Source organism: Elephantulus edwardii, unplaced genomic scaffold (assembly GCF_000299155.1).
Source record: "Elephantulus edwardii isolate Elephantulus edwardi_28Jun2011 unplaced genomic scaffold, EleEdw1.0 scaffold00090, whole genome shotgun sequence".
In the NCBI taxonomy this organism is placed as follows: Eukaryota; Metazoa; Chordata; class Mammalia; order Macroscelidea; family Macroscelididae; genus Elephantulus; species Elephantulus edwardii.
In genome coordinates, this window is record NW_006399840.1 from 2,495,047 (window position 1) to 2,512,077 (window position 17,031).

At 37.7% G+C, this 17,031-nt stretch overlaps 1 protein-coding gene across 1 annotated transcript in view; it reads left to right on the forward strand.

Moving 5' to 3' along the window:
- Window positions 1–17,031, forward strand: part of LOC102855364 (ribosomal protein S6 kinase delta-1-like) — a 280,773-nt gene that overhangs the window by 217,518 nt on the left and 46,224 nt on the right. Inside the window, 2 exon segments of the mRNA XM_006890552.1 lie at window positions 7,589–7,636; window positions 9,297–9,429. Of these exon segments, the coding sequence (XP_006890614.1) occupies window positions 7,589–7,636; window positions 9,297–9,429 (181 nt within the window).

Here is a 17,031-nt window from a genome sequence, read left to right on the forward strand (position 1 = left end):
TTATACTCTGTTTTCAGCCAGCGTCTATCTGACACCAGCAATGATATCCCCAGTGCCTTGACCTTTCCTGAACCCAGCTTGAATTTCTGGCATATATCTATCAATGTTCTGTTCTAGTCATTTTTGGGTTATCTTCAGTAGTATTTTGCTTGCATGTGATACTAATGATATTGTTTGATAATTTCCACATTCTGTAGAATCACCTTTTTCAAGTGGGATAAATCTGCAGCTCTTTAAGTAAGTTTGTCATGTAGCTATCTTCTGTATTTGTTGACTGTGACTGATGAGCATATCCAGGGTTGCATCTGTTTCCTGAAACACCTCAGTGGCTATTACATCAGTTTCTCGGGCCTTATTTTTGCCAAGTGCCTTCAGTGCTGCTTGGGCTTCTTCTCTCAGTTCTATTGATTCTTGATCATATGCTACTTCTTGAAATGATTCTGTGTCAGCTAATTCTTTTTGCTACAGTGACTGTGTGTCACTTCCATCATCTTGGAGCTATTTTTGAAGGAGAAACAGCTGCAAACATCCATTAATAATAATTGGAATACTGAATATATAAATCTAAGAAAATTGGATTTGTTAATAGTGGAATAGAAAGCATAAAGATTGACATCCTAGGCATTAGTGAGCTTAGTGGACTGGTATTAGCAATCTTAATCAGATACTTTTTGTATCTGTTTATCTATCTATCTATCTATCTATCTATCTATCTATCTATCTATCATCTGTCTATCAACACTGGAAATGACAAATTGAATAAGAATTGTGTGACAGTCATCCAGAAAAATAGCTTTTTAAGAACTGTCCTGAAGTACAACACTGTGAGCCTTGTATGCCTAAGCATACAAAGAAGTGTTGTTAATATAACCATACACTTAGCATCTTTAAAAAATGCATTCCACTAGGCATTTGGGACGGGGGGAGGGGGCAGGGTCAGAGTCAGAGGGATTGTATACCAATGAAGAAGTCTATCTTTTGCTTTTCAAAGGGAGGAACAAACTGGGGGGAGGGGGAGAAAGAAACAAATGCAATAATGAATAAATGAAAATCCAAAATCTCTGTAAATGTTCATTAAAATTAATAAAATAAATTATTTACATATTCATCAAGAAGAAAGTTACAAAATTAACATGTAAAAAGGAAAATATTATAGAAAAGAAAAATTCATTGGTAATAACAACAAAAATGATAAAACATTCTGTAATAAAGATATATTTTCAAAATTTATATGAATAAAATTATAAAATACTTGAAAAAAACGTAGATTTATTATCTCCCAGTTCTGTAAGTCAGAAGTCTGACGTGGGCATCACTGGATAATCATTAGGTTAACAGTACTCCTTCCTTCCTGGAAGCTTTGCTTCTCTGCTGTTTTTATTGAACTATATTTTTTGACTGTCTTGGAGTAAGTGAAATCAGAGTGCTCTTTGGAGGCAAGGATGGTGAAATACAATCTTACATACTTTAGGCTTGTTGTTAGGAGGCCTGACCTTGGAGAAGGACATCAGGCTTGAAGAGGTCAGTGTAAGAGAGGAAGGCCCTCAACGAGATGGTTTGTCATGGTGAGTGTTAACAGTGGGCCCATTTCTGAAGATGGCGAGAACGAACAGCACGGGATAAGGCAGAGTTCAGAGCCGATGTCCTTAGGGTTGCTATGAGTTGTAGCTAACTCAACATATCAACAGTTCTTAACTGGTGTAAGACTAAGGTCACACCCCTTCCCATGCTTTCTCTGAGCTAGTAAACGTCTCCCCAGAGTTCTTGCATGTGAGCCCCAATACATCCAAGTCAGCAATGGCACTCCTTCTCATGCTTCAGATTTCTTTGATTCATGTATTTTAATTCTGTTTTCTACTTTTTTTTTTAGGAAGAAAATTCTTTGATTTTAGGGCTATGGGATTAATTTGACCCAGATATTCTAGGATAATCTCCCCATTTTAAGATCTGTGCCTTAATTACATCTACAGAGATTCTTTTGCCAGTAATTTAATATATGCCATGTTCGAGAGGCTGGCGTATAGGCATTTTGCAGGGGAGGGCATTATTCTGCTTACCAGGACCCAAACTCCTCAATGCTGAGTAGACTATGACTCCTAGTGATCCTGTACAACTTCCTCATTGGGTTTCGAAGACTGTAGATATTTACAGAATTAGACTGCCACATCTTTCTTAGAGTGGCTGATGAGTTTGGACCATCCATCTTTTGGCTAGATTACTGAACTGAACTACTTTTTTCCACCTGTAATAAATTCAGTACTATACAGTATGCAGGAGCAACTCAAGAGCAATGGTGTGCCTCTGGAGACTAAGGTGTGTCTGGTACAGGCCATGATCTTTGCAGTTACTTGTTATGCGTTAGGGAGCTGGACAGTGATCAGGGAGCTAGAAGGAGAATTGATGCTTTTGAGATTTGGTGTTGGAGAAGAGTGCTGAAGGTGCAATGGACTGCTAAGAGAACAAACAGATTCATCCTGGAGAGGGTTAAAGCAGGCTGCTCCTTGAAGGCAAGGATTCTGAGGCTTCGTCTGACATACTTTGGACATGTTGCCAGGAGGGATTGGTCCTTGGAGAGGGACATCATGCTTGGGAGGGTGGAGGGCAGGCACAGGAGGGGAAGGCCCTCTAGGAGATGGATTGATTCGGTGACTGGGGCAGTTGCAATGAGTGTGTCGGAGACAGTGAGATTGGCACAGGACAGAGCAGAGTTTAGAGCTGTTGTTTGAATTATTGCAGTATAGGTTAAACACTCAGAGGAGAAGTAAAAAAATGAAGTTGTATGCAATTAATGCCTCAAATACATTTTATCTGTAATACAATTTACCTTCTCTTCAACTTGTTTCTCCACTCCAACTCCCCTGTTTCTCTGAGGAACTATTAGACTTTATTTTCCCAATTGCCTTTGTCTTAGCTTAGGTTTACATAGGAACAAAACCAGTGATATATATGTTGTTGTTATTGTTGTGTGCCATCGAATCAGAACCAACCCATAGCTGACCCTCCAGTGGGTTTTCAGAGACAGTAAATGGCGTGGGAGGAGAGTGTCCATCCTTCTCCCACAGACCATGCACAGCTCCTTATGACTAGGCCACCAGAGCTCATGTCTCATATGAGGTAGAGACAGACATAGAGACAGAAAGACAGACTGAGAATATTTTAATGAATGGCTAATACAGGTGTAGGGTAAGGCTGGCGACTTCCAAATGTTTGAGTTGGGTCAGAGGCTTCTGAGTTTTCATGGTTGTAAGGGCTGAAGAGTTCAACACTAGCAAGTCACAAAATTGTCATACTGCTGGCTCATGGGTGTGTGAGAGCTGGCAAATCCCCAAATCTGCAGGTCATGTGACAAGTTGCTGGCTCACGTCCCACAAACCACAGAGGTCAGAGGATGATGACTCGAGTGCAGAATTGAGAAAGAGCACACTTTGTCAGAGAAGCTGTATATATATTAGATATAGGCCACACCCCACAGACACTCCCTTTTAACTGATTGACTATTCACACCAGACCACAAAATGGGGAATGATAATTTAATCTATGTAGAAAACCTGAAAATTAAGGCCTAGCCAAGTTGACATATAACTTTAACTATCATAGTCCACATTTGTTAACTTACCATCTGTGCATTATCTCCTTCAACCATGCCTAATCTAAATAAAGATAATTAGAAGATTATATTGTTACCTAACATTATATAGCAAATATGCATACAACTTGAAATACAGTAATACTCATGAAATGGAATAAGGATGGGGAAAAAACAGATGCCGCTTGCTCTCTCACTGTCTCACACACAGACACTTCTCCTCACTTAAACACTATCGTCCTCCAAGATCTGTCTGTCCTCACATCCCAGTAGGTAAGCATAATGAAGATGTGCCAGAATCACCACCACCTCTGCAGGCCTCAGCCCTTCACTGGGGTGCTGGTCTCTGCACTCCAGGGAGGCAGTGATGGGTCTGGTGTACTCTTTCCTTCGGTATTGCTTGTTGCAGTTCTGATACTTTTTTCTTGGCTTGTCCTGCCACGACAGCGCTTATTCCACATGCCAGGTATTCAGTATGGAAGTTCTTATGGAAGTTATTGAGAATGTGTATTCTGAAATTGAAGAAATCACTACAAGATAGGTTTGGGACCTGTGGTTTCATTGTAAAATGGACCTAAGACTCCTTACACTTCCATTGGTCTCTTGAAGTTAGTGTCAATTTAAAAGTCAAGTAATTCCTGAAAAACAAAGGAATAGTCACTCTTAAAAAAAGTCCCCAAGTCACTTTGGGACAGTTGAGAGAAAGTAAAGGTTATACTTAGTTCTCCTTGCTTAACCCGCTTCGTGTTTGTTGATAAGCGCTACCACTTGGTAGTCATGGCAGTTTCCACAATTAAATATGATTTACAGAAAATAACAGCCACAGTAGTCTTTGAGGATGCTAGGGCTCCCTTCACAAATTTCTTTCTCACTATTGTTGTAAAAGAGGTGTCTTCTGAGTAGTCCATGAGTGGGGCCAATATGATCAATTCATTCTAACATACCATTTACTCTAAGCAAGCCTTTTTTGTGCCTCCTTCTGTAGTATTCCACATGAGGTCTGACATTTCATCTTGATTACATCTTGACTACCATGTAATTTATGTGGCATTAAAACAAACAAATAACCTATTACTTTTGTACTGTACCTGACCTTTTGACCTGAAACATTGAATGAAGACTCAGGGGGTTTTTGTTGTTACAATTGTTATATACCACTGAACCAGCTATGACTCATAATAGTCCTGTGAACCACATATCTGAATCTTGCCTGTCCTTTGCCATCCCAGTGATCTCTAACATATTATTGGCTTTGGATTACATTGTGTCGATCCATTTTGTTAAAAGTCTTCCTCTTTTTCTCTGACCCTCTAACTGTTCCCATAATGCTGTCCTTTTATTAGGACTGGTCCCTCCTGATAACATATCAAAAGTGTGTGAGAGGACAGTTCACCTTCTTTGGCTTTAAGGAGCAGCCGGCTGTACTTCCCCAAGTTCAGTCTCTTTGTTCTTTTGGCAGTCTGTGGAATAGTCTAGTTAGTACTTTGCCAGCACAACAATTCAAAAGCATAATTAAAAAAAAAGAAACCTCTGCTTAGTGGATGCTAAATATTCATAAACTCAGAGTGATCCAGTTTTATGCTCATTGCACTATTATCCCACATCCTTCATAGCCATTTCTATTTCCATCTCCCAGGTTCCTATTTGTATATATTAGGAAAATCAAGTAGTCCTTTTCAAGTGTGGTGTATCTCTTCCTTAAAGTCACACCTAGTACTTTATCATTTAGGCCTTGTTAGAACATAAATCTAGTTACAGATCATGAAGCAAAAACTACCTGAGGCTGGGGCCATTCAGCAAGTATCTGCCTCAGGTGATTCCCAGGCCAAGAGCCAGGGGGGTACCTTAGGCAGAGATTCTTCAGGTACAACCAAATCAGTAGCATCAGATGAGGGTGGAAGGGATCCTGATGTTACTGGGAAATGTGACTTATTGAACAAAGATACACTTATCTCTTCTGAGGGCTGATTCTACTGGTAGGAATGATTCAATAGCATTCAAGAGCTCAGTGTTCCCAGTTTCCCCATTATCTTCTCCCATGCACATTTTCCTGTTTCTTCCGATTCACTACTTTCAGTTTAATTTCAGACAATATTCCAAGCTAGAAATTCAATTAACATTGTAATCCAGCCACTCTTAGAATTAGAGTCTGATTTAGTTTTTGGCATTAGCAGTTTTGTTTACCCCAGGAAATAAGACTTCATTTCACAGCACAGTCATGGCTTCCAAGTCAAGTATGTGACACTTGACCTGCTACTCTGAAGCTTGGCCTCATCTCTTTCTTCCACCACATTGTGTAGTCAAAGTAGGATAAACTGGTCCACTTTACATTTCTCATTCCATCAGAATTGTACGAAAGCATCAAAATACAATTTTGATTGTGAGAGCCTTATCTCTCACAAGTAATTGGTCTGTTTCTGTTAGACTGCTTCATACCAGATATTAGTCGTGTCTGTTTACTTTTGGATACAATCATTAGCACCATTAAAATTAGTCATTAGCACCTTTAACTTTAGAATGATACCAAATTCAGGGGAAGAAGAAAAGATGTCTTTCAAGGAAATGAGCAGATTTCAGGCTGGAGCTTTCTTCCAACTCATATGGCTGTAAGGACTGACAAAACAAAAATTAGCAGGCCAGGTGTGGATGGCTGTTCATGGAGTAGCAGGAGCCAGTAAGTCCCCAAATTTGCATCTCATGTATGAGGGTGCTAGTTCTCTTTCCAAAATCTAAACACCATTGGATGACAATTGAGATGCAAGAGAAAGAATGAACTTTGCCAGAATACTCATAAATGGGGGCTATTGGATATACCCCTCAAGAAATCTCCCCTTTCAACTGATTAACTGCTCATATCAGATCACAAAATGGAGGATGATTATATAATACCAACATTAGCCAAGGTGACACATAAATTAACCATTACATAATTTATTTTCACCTTTGTTTCCTGCCTTACTCAGTGACACTGGTAAATATTTAACAGTGTATTCTGTGGATGGAAGAATGGAACCTCAATATGCATGTTTAGAGACTTCTGCAGAGTAAATGCTCCTATGGGTAGTTACAGTTTGTGGCTACTTTTGTTGCACCAACAGCAGAGAAGGCGAGTGTTTGCAACAGAGATGTATGGCCTGCATATACTATCTGACATTTTATAGAAAAAGTTTTCAAATCTCTGCTACAATGTCTTCAAAATAATAAAAAAATTAATGTACTGAGATAACAGTACTTCTGTTACCTTCTAGCCATAAATATGCAGGGGAAACTGTTTAGTTTAAGGCAACAATGTGTGAGATTATAAAGGATTTTGAGGCTCATCTATGAATTTAGGATTTTTGTTCAAGTGAGTTGGAAGAGTGAGATATTCTAACATATTTAAAAAGGAAAGTCTTGTCTACTTTTTTGAAAATAGATCGTAAGATAGAAACAGAAATATTAGTTTGGAGGTAATTGTCACAATCCAGGTAACAGCCAATCTTTACTTAGATTTATCAGGGTAGACTACCTTGAAGTAGTGAGTAATTTCTAATTCTAGATGCGTTTTGAAGATAAAACTAACAAGATTTGCTAATGGAAAGAGAAGAGTCAAGGAGAAGAGTAAAATAACAGTTAAGGAATAGTGGAAAAAAGTTGCCTTCGGCTTATAGTTCCTATTTATTTTACCTTCTTCTTAAACATATATATTCCAGGAAAAAAAGGTTGTTTGAAATCAAATTTCCTTGGGTTTTTAAGGAGTAGGTGTTAAAATAAATGTAGGAAAATACAGTAATGTTTCTAAAATGTGGCATTTTTTTAAAAAAGAGAATAACACAATCTGTTTTGAATAGAACTTTTAAATCTGTGATTTGGTAAGATTTTGTTTGTTTGCTTTTAAATCTGTTATTAAATCTCATTGGTAGGTCAATTCTAAGTGCTTCCCTAAACCCTCAAAGTTTAGGTTGGGGGAAGAAAGTTAATAATTGATGTTTCATTACTTTGTTATTCCTATCTTTTGCATAGGTTTTACTTGTAATGGACACAAGAACGGAACAGACATTTATCTTAAAAGTAAGTGGAATATATATGTTTGAAAAATTTAAATGTTTTATTTAAAAATATATTTCTGAAAGAAAATATTTTCTTTTTCTCTGAATACTTTGCCTCTTCTCTTATACATGGGTTGTTGTTAAGTGCTGTTGAGTCAAGTACAACTCATAGCGACCCTGTGAACAAAAGACCAGAACCCTCTTATGTAACTATCATTGTTTTCTATGTTCATAGAGTTTCCAGAGGTATGTGGTTTAGGAAGTGGATGCTACTCCTGCTTCCAGACCTGATCAATCTGGGAGCTCCACCAAACACTGTCCATGTTGGGTAACCATTATAATGTTTGACACACCTATGGCACAACACTCAGCATTACAGCAACCCCAGGTTACTTCAGTACAGCAACTAGAACACTACTGTACCACTTAACGGAATGTTCATCCCAAAATCAATTAACACTAGGTCCAAGGACCCTACCATTTATTTAAATACAGACATGCCCAACAAGTGCTGGTTGACTGTAAACCAAGAGACATCCAGCCCTCAGTTCATTATTAGCTAAATTTGATTGTGGATGGAAAAAACCAAAAAACAACCAAACATTCTATACCTGTGACAATATGTATTTTTTATGTCATCTCCCATCATGGTTGATAGTGTTATTATATACATTTAAGTTTTATATTGTAGAGGATGGAAGTAATCAAATAACTTGAAAAATAATTGAATTCTGTTTAAGTATGGCTTTAAATACTCCTGGGTACATTTTGTATAATTTGTGATAACCACATACAGTTTCAACTTTGATTATGATTGCAGTTTGTAAGAGCTCAAATTTCGCTCTAAAGTCTTTGGTTACAGGCATTTTGGCAAAGTGTTATGTATTCTTTAGCCCTCTTTTTGATCTAAATTCAGTTTGTATTCATTTAGTAGCGGAAAAGGAGAAGAGAAAAACCCCTCAATTTTCTAATTCAAAATTATATTTGAACTGGATTATGACAGTACATATTCTAAAAATAAGTATTTGCGCAGCAGCATCTAGAAGATAGATTGATTAATTTTGGTGTCTTTTTTCTAAGACTTTTTTTATGGCTTATCAAGATTGGGTATAGGTCACATTGACACTGAAACACAGTTCTTTTTATAAATATACCTTATCACTACTTTTCCACAATTTTTTTAAACCAGAGTTTGACACATGCAAAGATACATACTTTGTTCTTTTTTTGAAAAATGTAATAATCTTTGTGCTTTTCTGAAATGGAAAATTTAAATTACCTGTATAATCTAGCCATATCTTTTGTGTCTCCAGAATTTGAATTGATCTTACAATGTCTGCTGCTTTTTTACAAGAGATATTTAAGTAAAATAAAACTTAAGAAAAGGTCATAGAAAGAACTGTGTGCCATCCCGATGACTTAGTTTGAGAGCATCTCTAATAAAAATACTGACCCACATAATTGATTTTAATGGCAGCTTTGTGGCATCTTCCGTTCTCTGGATTCACGCCAGATGCCATCAGCAGAGCCTCCAGGGACTTGGGGGGGGGCATAGAGCAGCAGATGAGTGGTTTCTCTGAAGCCCAGAGTAACTCGGATAGATTAGTTTGGTTGATAAACACAGAGCACAGCAGGCTCCAAAGGCAACTGAGGGTACAACTGACCTTTTTGTTCTCTGTCAGGGTCTAAGGAAAAGCAGTGAATACAGCAGGAACAGAAAGACCATCATCCCCCGCTGTGTGCCCAACATGGTGTGTCTGCACAAGTACATCATCTCTGAGGAGTCGGTATTTCTTGTGTTACAGCATGCGGAAGGTTGGTTTGTAGTTTAAATTGTTTATGAAGTGAAAAATGTCATCCACTTAGCATTTCAATTTATAGAATAATGTCCGTCTTTCTTTTTGTCATTTTGTGAACGGATAAAATTTATGAAACACATGGAAGAAATAGTTTTCATCTTCCTGTGCTCTGCCTCTCTGATCTGAGTTGTGCAGGGGAAAATGATGAACAGCAGCATTCATTTGGACTAAGTACCGTTTCTTAGATTTAGTTAACTGCTTCCCTCCTCTCAGAATTGATGTAGTGTAAGAACATTAATGTGAATGAATAGTAAAGAGTGCTAAGTTTTATTTTGGCGATTTTATTTTGTTTGCTTGGCCTCTGCTAAAAAGATACATTAATGTTAGATGACTAAAATGAAAAGGCATCCCCTGAAGAATTAATTATCTCCTTTTTTAGAAGGCAAGAGTGTATGCTTAACATTTGTTAACATTTGACTTTACCTAGTTATTCTGATGTGGGTTTTGACTAATACAGCTGATGGCATCACATATGGTTATAAAACAAAAGCTCAGTACTTTGCCTTCAAACTGTTTATGAAATACCAGCTTTTAGTAGATGGAATAAATAGATGGATGAAAAATACTGTTTTGATTTGTTCTTACCTTTGAATAGGTGTTTTAAATAAATTATCTTTTATTAAGATGGCTGAGTACATATATATAAATCCAAATTCACTCAATAAATACTGGCTTTTAACATTTAAGAGATGTTCTTAAAATAGTGAAATTTTTTTTTTCCTTATTTAGTGAGGATATTACTATTTTACATTCTAGGGGGAAAAAAACCTGTATAATACTTTTACTAATAGGCATAACATTTTAATTTCATGCATTTTTCCCAAGGAAAAGAATCATTGCTTTTTAGAATGAGGTCTCTTATGATAACTAATGCAAGATTTTTTACGGGGGCAATAAAGTATTAATATTGTTTATTGTGAAGTACAGCACAAGGGAACTACAGATGGAGGGAAGACCTCCATATGCAGTATTTAATAGGAAATTCAGAAGGGGCTCCATGGTCTCTCAGGTATTAAGAGAGTTAATTGTGTGTGTGAATTGGATAACTAATTCACCTTTGTTCAGACATTATAGACAGCTTTTATCTGAGGATACCAGTGCATTACAGACATTATTGAATTAGAGGTCATGTCATCTGATAGCAAAATACAGCCACCTCTGGTGTGGAACAAAATAACTTACGTAGTAATAATCCATAATAATTTAGAACAAGGTCAGTAGGATGAATGTAATTATAGTCAATATTCTATTACCCAGTGTGGATTATTCATGTTGGAGATTATCTGTGGTAAATTTCCAATCCTTACTCACCTCTGCTATTCAACAGCTTTTTCTTCTTCTTCTCTCAGTCATACTTTAGCTTCTCTCTTGCTATTTCCTTTCCATCCTTATGCTCCCTAAAGCTGATATTTCAAATAACTTTAATACTGTGGTAACTTTATATAATCTATTTTAAAGCTCACAGTTTTCAAATTTCCCCATGTGTTCGAGGCTTTTTTTTTAACCAGGTCTCTTTCGTTTACTGTTGATCATACTTAACTTTGAGCTGTCATGTGACCATAGAATTTGTCCAGAAGTATTTAAACCTGAGACAAGATGACAGTCTTTTTGGCTATTTGCTTTAGGTATCTACTGCTTAGTTTTAAAGTTTTATAATACAAAAATATTAAATTGCATTATGAGAATTCTGGATTGATTGCATAGTCAGCAAAATTTTTTATTTTAATGAAAGTTTACAGAGACTTTGGATTTCCATTCATTCATTCATTCATTGTTGAACACTTTCCTCCCTGCCTACCCTTCTACCCTAGTTTGTTTTTCTCTTTGAAAAGTAAACACAAAAAAAATAAAAAAAAATTTCATTCCTTGTAATACAATCCCCCCCCCATCCCCCAGTCCACTCTACTGTGCAACTTACATTCTGGACTCTTGTCATGACAAAAATACCTGATCTTATATTCCTCCTAGACAGTTCTTTCCCTCATCTATTTCAATGCAGTATACTTTATTTATCCCCTCTTAGTTTCCCCCAACCCTGATGTCAGTCCCACTTTGAGCGTATACTATGTTTTATGTGGACAAGCAGAATGAAACTGGCCATTTGAAACTCCTACTCATTTTATTGTGGAGATTCAAACAAACAATAAAAGCAAGAGAACATTGGATAAGAAAACTAAAAATGCAGACTTACTTTTGTCAAGTTGGTTTTTATTCAAGGCTACCTTCCAGTGGATTTCTAATGCTGTAAATCTTTAAAAAAGGGGACTACCCATATTTCCTCTCACCGAGCAGTTGATGCATTCAAACCATTAAACTTCTGCTTAGCAGCCAAAAAACAAAACAAAACAAAACACACTCCTCCACCTAGGTTCCTGTATTTAACTTTCGGAAGTTCTTGGGGAACCTATGCCTTTTCTGTGGCGACATTCAAGCAGTTTCACATGACAAACAGATGCAGTCCTGGATGTGCTCATAAGGCTGTGCCAAGAAATCTGTAAGACAGCTACCTGGCCCACTAATGGAAGAGAGCCTTATTTGTTCCTATTCCACAAAATGGTGGTCAACAGAATGTGAAATTATCAAACAGTATTATTAATATCACATGCAAGTAGCACCTTACTGGAGATTATTAAAAAATGGCTGGAATAGCATATTTACAGGGAACTACCATAAAATTGAAGCTGAATTCAGAAGAGGCTATGGAATGAGGGACATCATTGCTCATATCAAATGAGTCTTGGCTAAAAGCAGAGAATACTAGATAGATTTCTATCTATGTTTTATTGACATTTGACTGTGTGGATCATAACAAAGTGTGGCTAACATTGAAAAGAATAGGCATCTCAGAACAACTTAATCATGCTCGTGCAAAACATAAACCTACTCTAAGTTGACTGAACAGAACAAGGAAACACAACATAGTATAAAATCAGAAAATGTGCTCAGGGTATCTTTTTCTCCAGACCGATTCAATCTGTATGCTAAGCAAGTAATTTGAGAAGCTGAACTTTATAGAGAAGAATACGACATCAAGATCAGAAGAAAACACATCAACAACCACATTTTGCAGATCGCATAACCTTGCTTGCTGAAAGTGGAAAAGACTTGAAGCACTTGCTTCAAAAGATCGAAAGCATAGATTACATCTCAATATCAAGAAAACAAAAATCCTTACCCTTGGAATATCATGATGTTGTTATTTTCTGCCATCGAGTTGACTGTGACTCATAGTGACCCGATGAACCTCAGCTCTGAACCCTGCCCTATCCTGTCATCCTCACCATCTCCAATGTACTTGAGCCTGTTATTACAGTCACCATTTAGTCGTTATCTTGTTGAGAGTCTTCCTCTCTTCACCTTCTTCGCCTCCACAGAGCACCCTTGTTTCACTTTGTCCAAGACAGACCTCTTTCTTCCCTTGGCAGCCCAGGGAATATTCTGTACTATTTTCTAGTACCGCAATTCAAAAAGAACATCTATTCTTCTTTCCACCTTTCAGATGCAGAGCAAGTAATTTAGAATCTTGGATCAGATGCACCATAGTCTTTAAACTGATATCATTGCCCTGTGGTACGCTGGAAATGTCCCTGACAGCAGATTTTTCCATTGTGACTCATCTTTTGATTTCTTGACTGTTGGTACCAAGGGTCAATAGGCCCAAACAGGACAGAGGTTATGAGAATTGATCACGATAGGACAGGGTTCTGAGATGTTATTCATAGGATCACTGTGAATAATGATCAACTTAATGACACATAATAAGAACAGCAAGTGACAGAAGGAAAAGATATTATCCTTAAAAGGGAAGCACATTTCTAATAGAGGGATTGATGCTATACTAAGGCAAAACCAAATTGGTAATCTTGAATGAAAAATGAAAGGAAACCATTTAGTTGCAATGTATTAAATGAAGATATGTGTAGTATATGCAATTATTGGAGAAGCAGGTAGGAGCCTTGTTTGGAAGGATAAGGACTTTAGCTTTTATTCCAATTATTTCTGAAAACCAGATCTACATTTCAAGATCACCCTGACCATGGGATGGGAATGGATTATAAGCATAAAAGCAGTTAGAATACTTATGTTTTGGCAGGAGATGAAGAAGGCATGGCTTTCTTGGGGAACTAAGCCAGTTGTATCGAGTCACTTCAGACTCATGGTGCTTTCATATGTATCACATTAGAATTGTGCTCCATGGAGTTTCCAACAGCTGATTCTTCAAAAGTAGATCCTACACTTTTCTTCCAAAGTGCCTCTCGGTCGATTCTAACTTCCAGCTTTGCAGTTAGCAAGGCTGAACATGTTATTGGTTTCCACCACCCAAATATCCCTATAATGCATGTTTTTTTAAGGATAGAGTTAACCTACGCAAGAAAATAGACATGCCTTGGAAAAATTACAGACAGCGTTCCTTCGAGGCAAGGCTGGTGAAAATTCGGCTCTTGTATTTAGGGTGTTTCTAGGAGAGACCATCCCTTGGAAAGGATATTGTGGTGTTAAGAGTTTATTGATTAAAATTTTCAGTCACTTGCTAGTTATACTTTGACTCTGCCATGTAGTTGGGCAGTAATATGTGAATAGGGTATGTTAGCTTACCCGCAAGCAGATTGGCTCATCTCACCATTAAACTGAGCAGATTCACCAGCAGGTTTTGAGAATATCACCACCAGCAAAGAAGCAGAGAATGCAGCACGCCCTTTGGAACCAGAGATTTTTGCACTGACCAGACCTACAGGAGAGCAGTAGCAATTGCAGCTGATCACAAGAGACCTGACATGAGACAGAGCTGACTCTGGGACTTCTGGCCCACGGAACCTGGGATAAGAGCCTTTGCCTAAATTTGTTGGAAGACAGGGAGTGTGGGGAGCATAATTGGCAGAGCTTTATAATGCTGGCCTAAACCCATGAGACTGAAGGCCGAGGTGCCTGTGAGGACATTTCAGAAGTTTTTCTGACAAAGTGATTGTATCTTGCTGCCAACCTGCATTACAGCCTTTTGACTTCCCTAATTTGGCTCTGTCTAGTCTATGAACTATCCTAAGGGATTTCAGACCCAGTAGAGCAGTAAGATTGGTGTTGGGATGAGTAGAAAAAGAGTATGGGAGCATGAGGAACATGTCTGACCTCATGAGGATTGGTTTTGTGCTTTAGATGTTGCTGGTGGGGACAGTTTCTCCTTTGTGGAGTTAGTTGAGGTTAGACATGGTTGTCCTTCAGCAGCCCTGCCTCCTTTTACAAATATCATGCTTGGAAAGGTGGAGGGTTGGCCAAGGAGAGGAAGACCCCCAATGAAGTGGATTGACATGATAACTATGGCAATGAGACAAGTATGTCGGAGATGATGAAGATGGTACAGGATAAGATAGGATTCATGTCTATTCTGTAGTGTAGCTGTGAGTTATCTTGGACTTGAGGGCACCTGACAGCAATATGATTAGGTTTGAAGGAGCCCTGGTGATGCAGAGGTTGCTTATCCAAATATTGGCAGTTCACGCTCAGTAGGTGGTTCAAACTCACTAGCTGCTGCTTGAAAGAAAATTGTTGCAGTCTGATTCTTTTGAAGCTATAGCTCTTGAGACTGTTTTACTCTGCCTCCAGGCTTACATGGTATTGGAATTGATGTGAAGGCAATGGGTTTGGTGGATTTGAAGTTGGGGAGAGAAGAACCTAGAGGAACTTCTAAGCCACTGTGGCTGGAGCAGAATGGGAAGAATGAAAGAAAATGAGATAAGAGAAATGAGCAAACAGGTGTCAGACAGCTTTTTTAGGCCATTTAAAGAACTTGACCTTTATTTAAACTGAAATAGGAAGCCATTGTAGAATATTGAGCAGAAGAGTGAAAAGATATGGCTGCGTTATGGATGATAAAATGTAGGAGTACAAAGGTCAAAGCAGGGAGACCCAGGAAAAGTGTATTGCAGCAATCCAAGTGAAAGATTATAGTGGCTTGAAGATTCTGGTGGTAGAACTGATGAGAAATTGTTATTAGATATTTAATATCTTCTGTGGTAGAATTGACATGATTCTACCTTGTATAACTTTCTATAAAGTTGTTTGGGCAAACAACTGAAAGAATGAAGCTTCATCTTTATTAAGACGGAGGAAGTTGTAGGAAGAGGAGTACATTTAAGAGAATTTGAGATACTTATTAATAATAATGTTCAGTAGACAATTGGATATAACAGTCAGGGTTATAGGAAAGGGTTTCAAAAGTTTATTGTTCATATTAAGGATGACAGAAGAAGAATGGATGCCTTTGAGTTGTAGTGCTGCAGAAGAGTCTTGAACATGTCGTGAACTGCCAAGAAAACAAATAGGTCTGTCTTGGAGAGGGTGAAACCAAGGTCTCCCTGGAGGTGAGGATTTTGAAGCCCCTCCTCACTTACTTTGGGCATGTGGCTGGGAGAGACTGGTCTTTGGAGGAGGACATCAAGTTTGGAGGGGTGGACGGACAGCGCAGGAGAGGAAGACCCCAGATGAAATGAATTGATACAGTACCTGGGGCCGTGGGGGTTGATGTGTCAGAATTACAGGGAAAGTTGAAAAGCTGCTGTACACAGGGTTGCTATACATCACAGGCTACTCAACAGCACATAACAACAATATCATACTATGACAGATTTGGAAGCAGGAGTGGCATCCACTTCCTAAACAACATGCCTGCGGAAACTCTATGACCTTTGATAAATGTCCATAGCTGTAGAGGGGCCTCAGGCCTTCTGTTCATAGGGTCTCTATGAGTTGTTTTCAATTTGAAGGCAATCAGCAACAACAACAACAACAGTAAGAAATCACGTATTTTAAATAGATTGAATGAAGAAAAGGTGGGAAAAGAAAACATTCTGCAAGGCCTTATGACTTATTAAAACTTTAAATTCTTGGGATTAGATATTATATTTGTCATATGTATCCCATATTTAACATTGTGTTTGATAAACTATGCATTAGACAAATATAAAGATCAGATTAAAAGGAGGACAAACCTCTGGATGTGGGCATAACAAATAAAAGGGTTAGGAAATAATTGGAACCTAAGGAGTAAAATGATTCTCTTTTTATAAGCTAGTTTCTTTTCATTATAAAATGAATATAAAAAATATCCATAGAAGGGTATAAGGTAAAAAGAATAATTCTCCTTCTCTATTTACTGGTCCCCAGTCCTTCTTCCCAGAGCTATATACTCTTTAAACAGCCTGCTACAGATCTTCTAAAAATGTTATATGCATACCAATGTACACATACTACCTTTCTGCCTTTTAAAAACACTAATGGGTCTTATATGATGTTTACAACTTTTTTCTCTTATCTTAACACTATGGCTTGGATCACCTTCCTTATCAGTATGTATAGGTGTACATGAAGAGAGATAATGCAGTGTGGCAATTAAGAATATTCATTGTAGATCCAAACTGCATGGGAAATATGACCCCAAAGCATGATATTAATTGTATGTGATTAATAGTACTTTTCTTGAATGGTTTGCAAAATGTTTGTGGAGATGTCATCATTCTAGAACTCAATTTATGAAATATTTCTTTTTTTTTTTTGTAATGGGAAT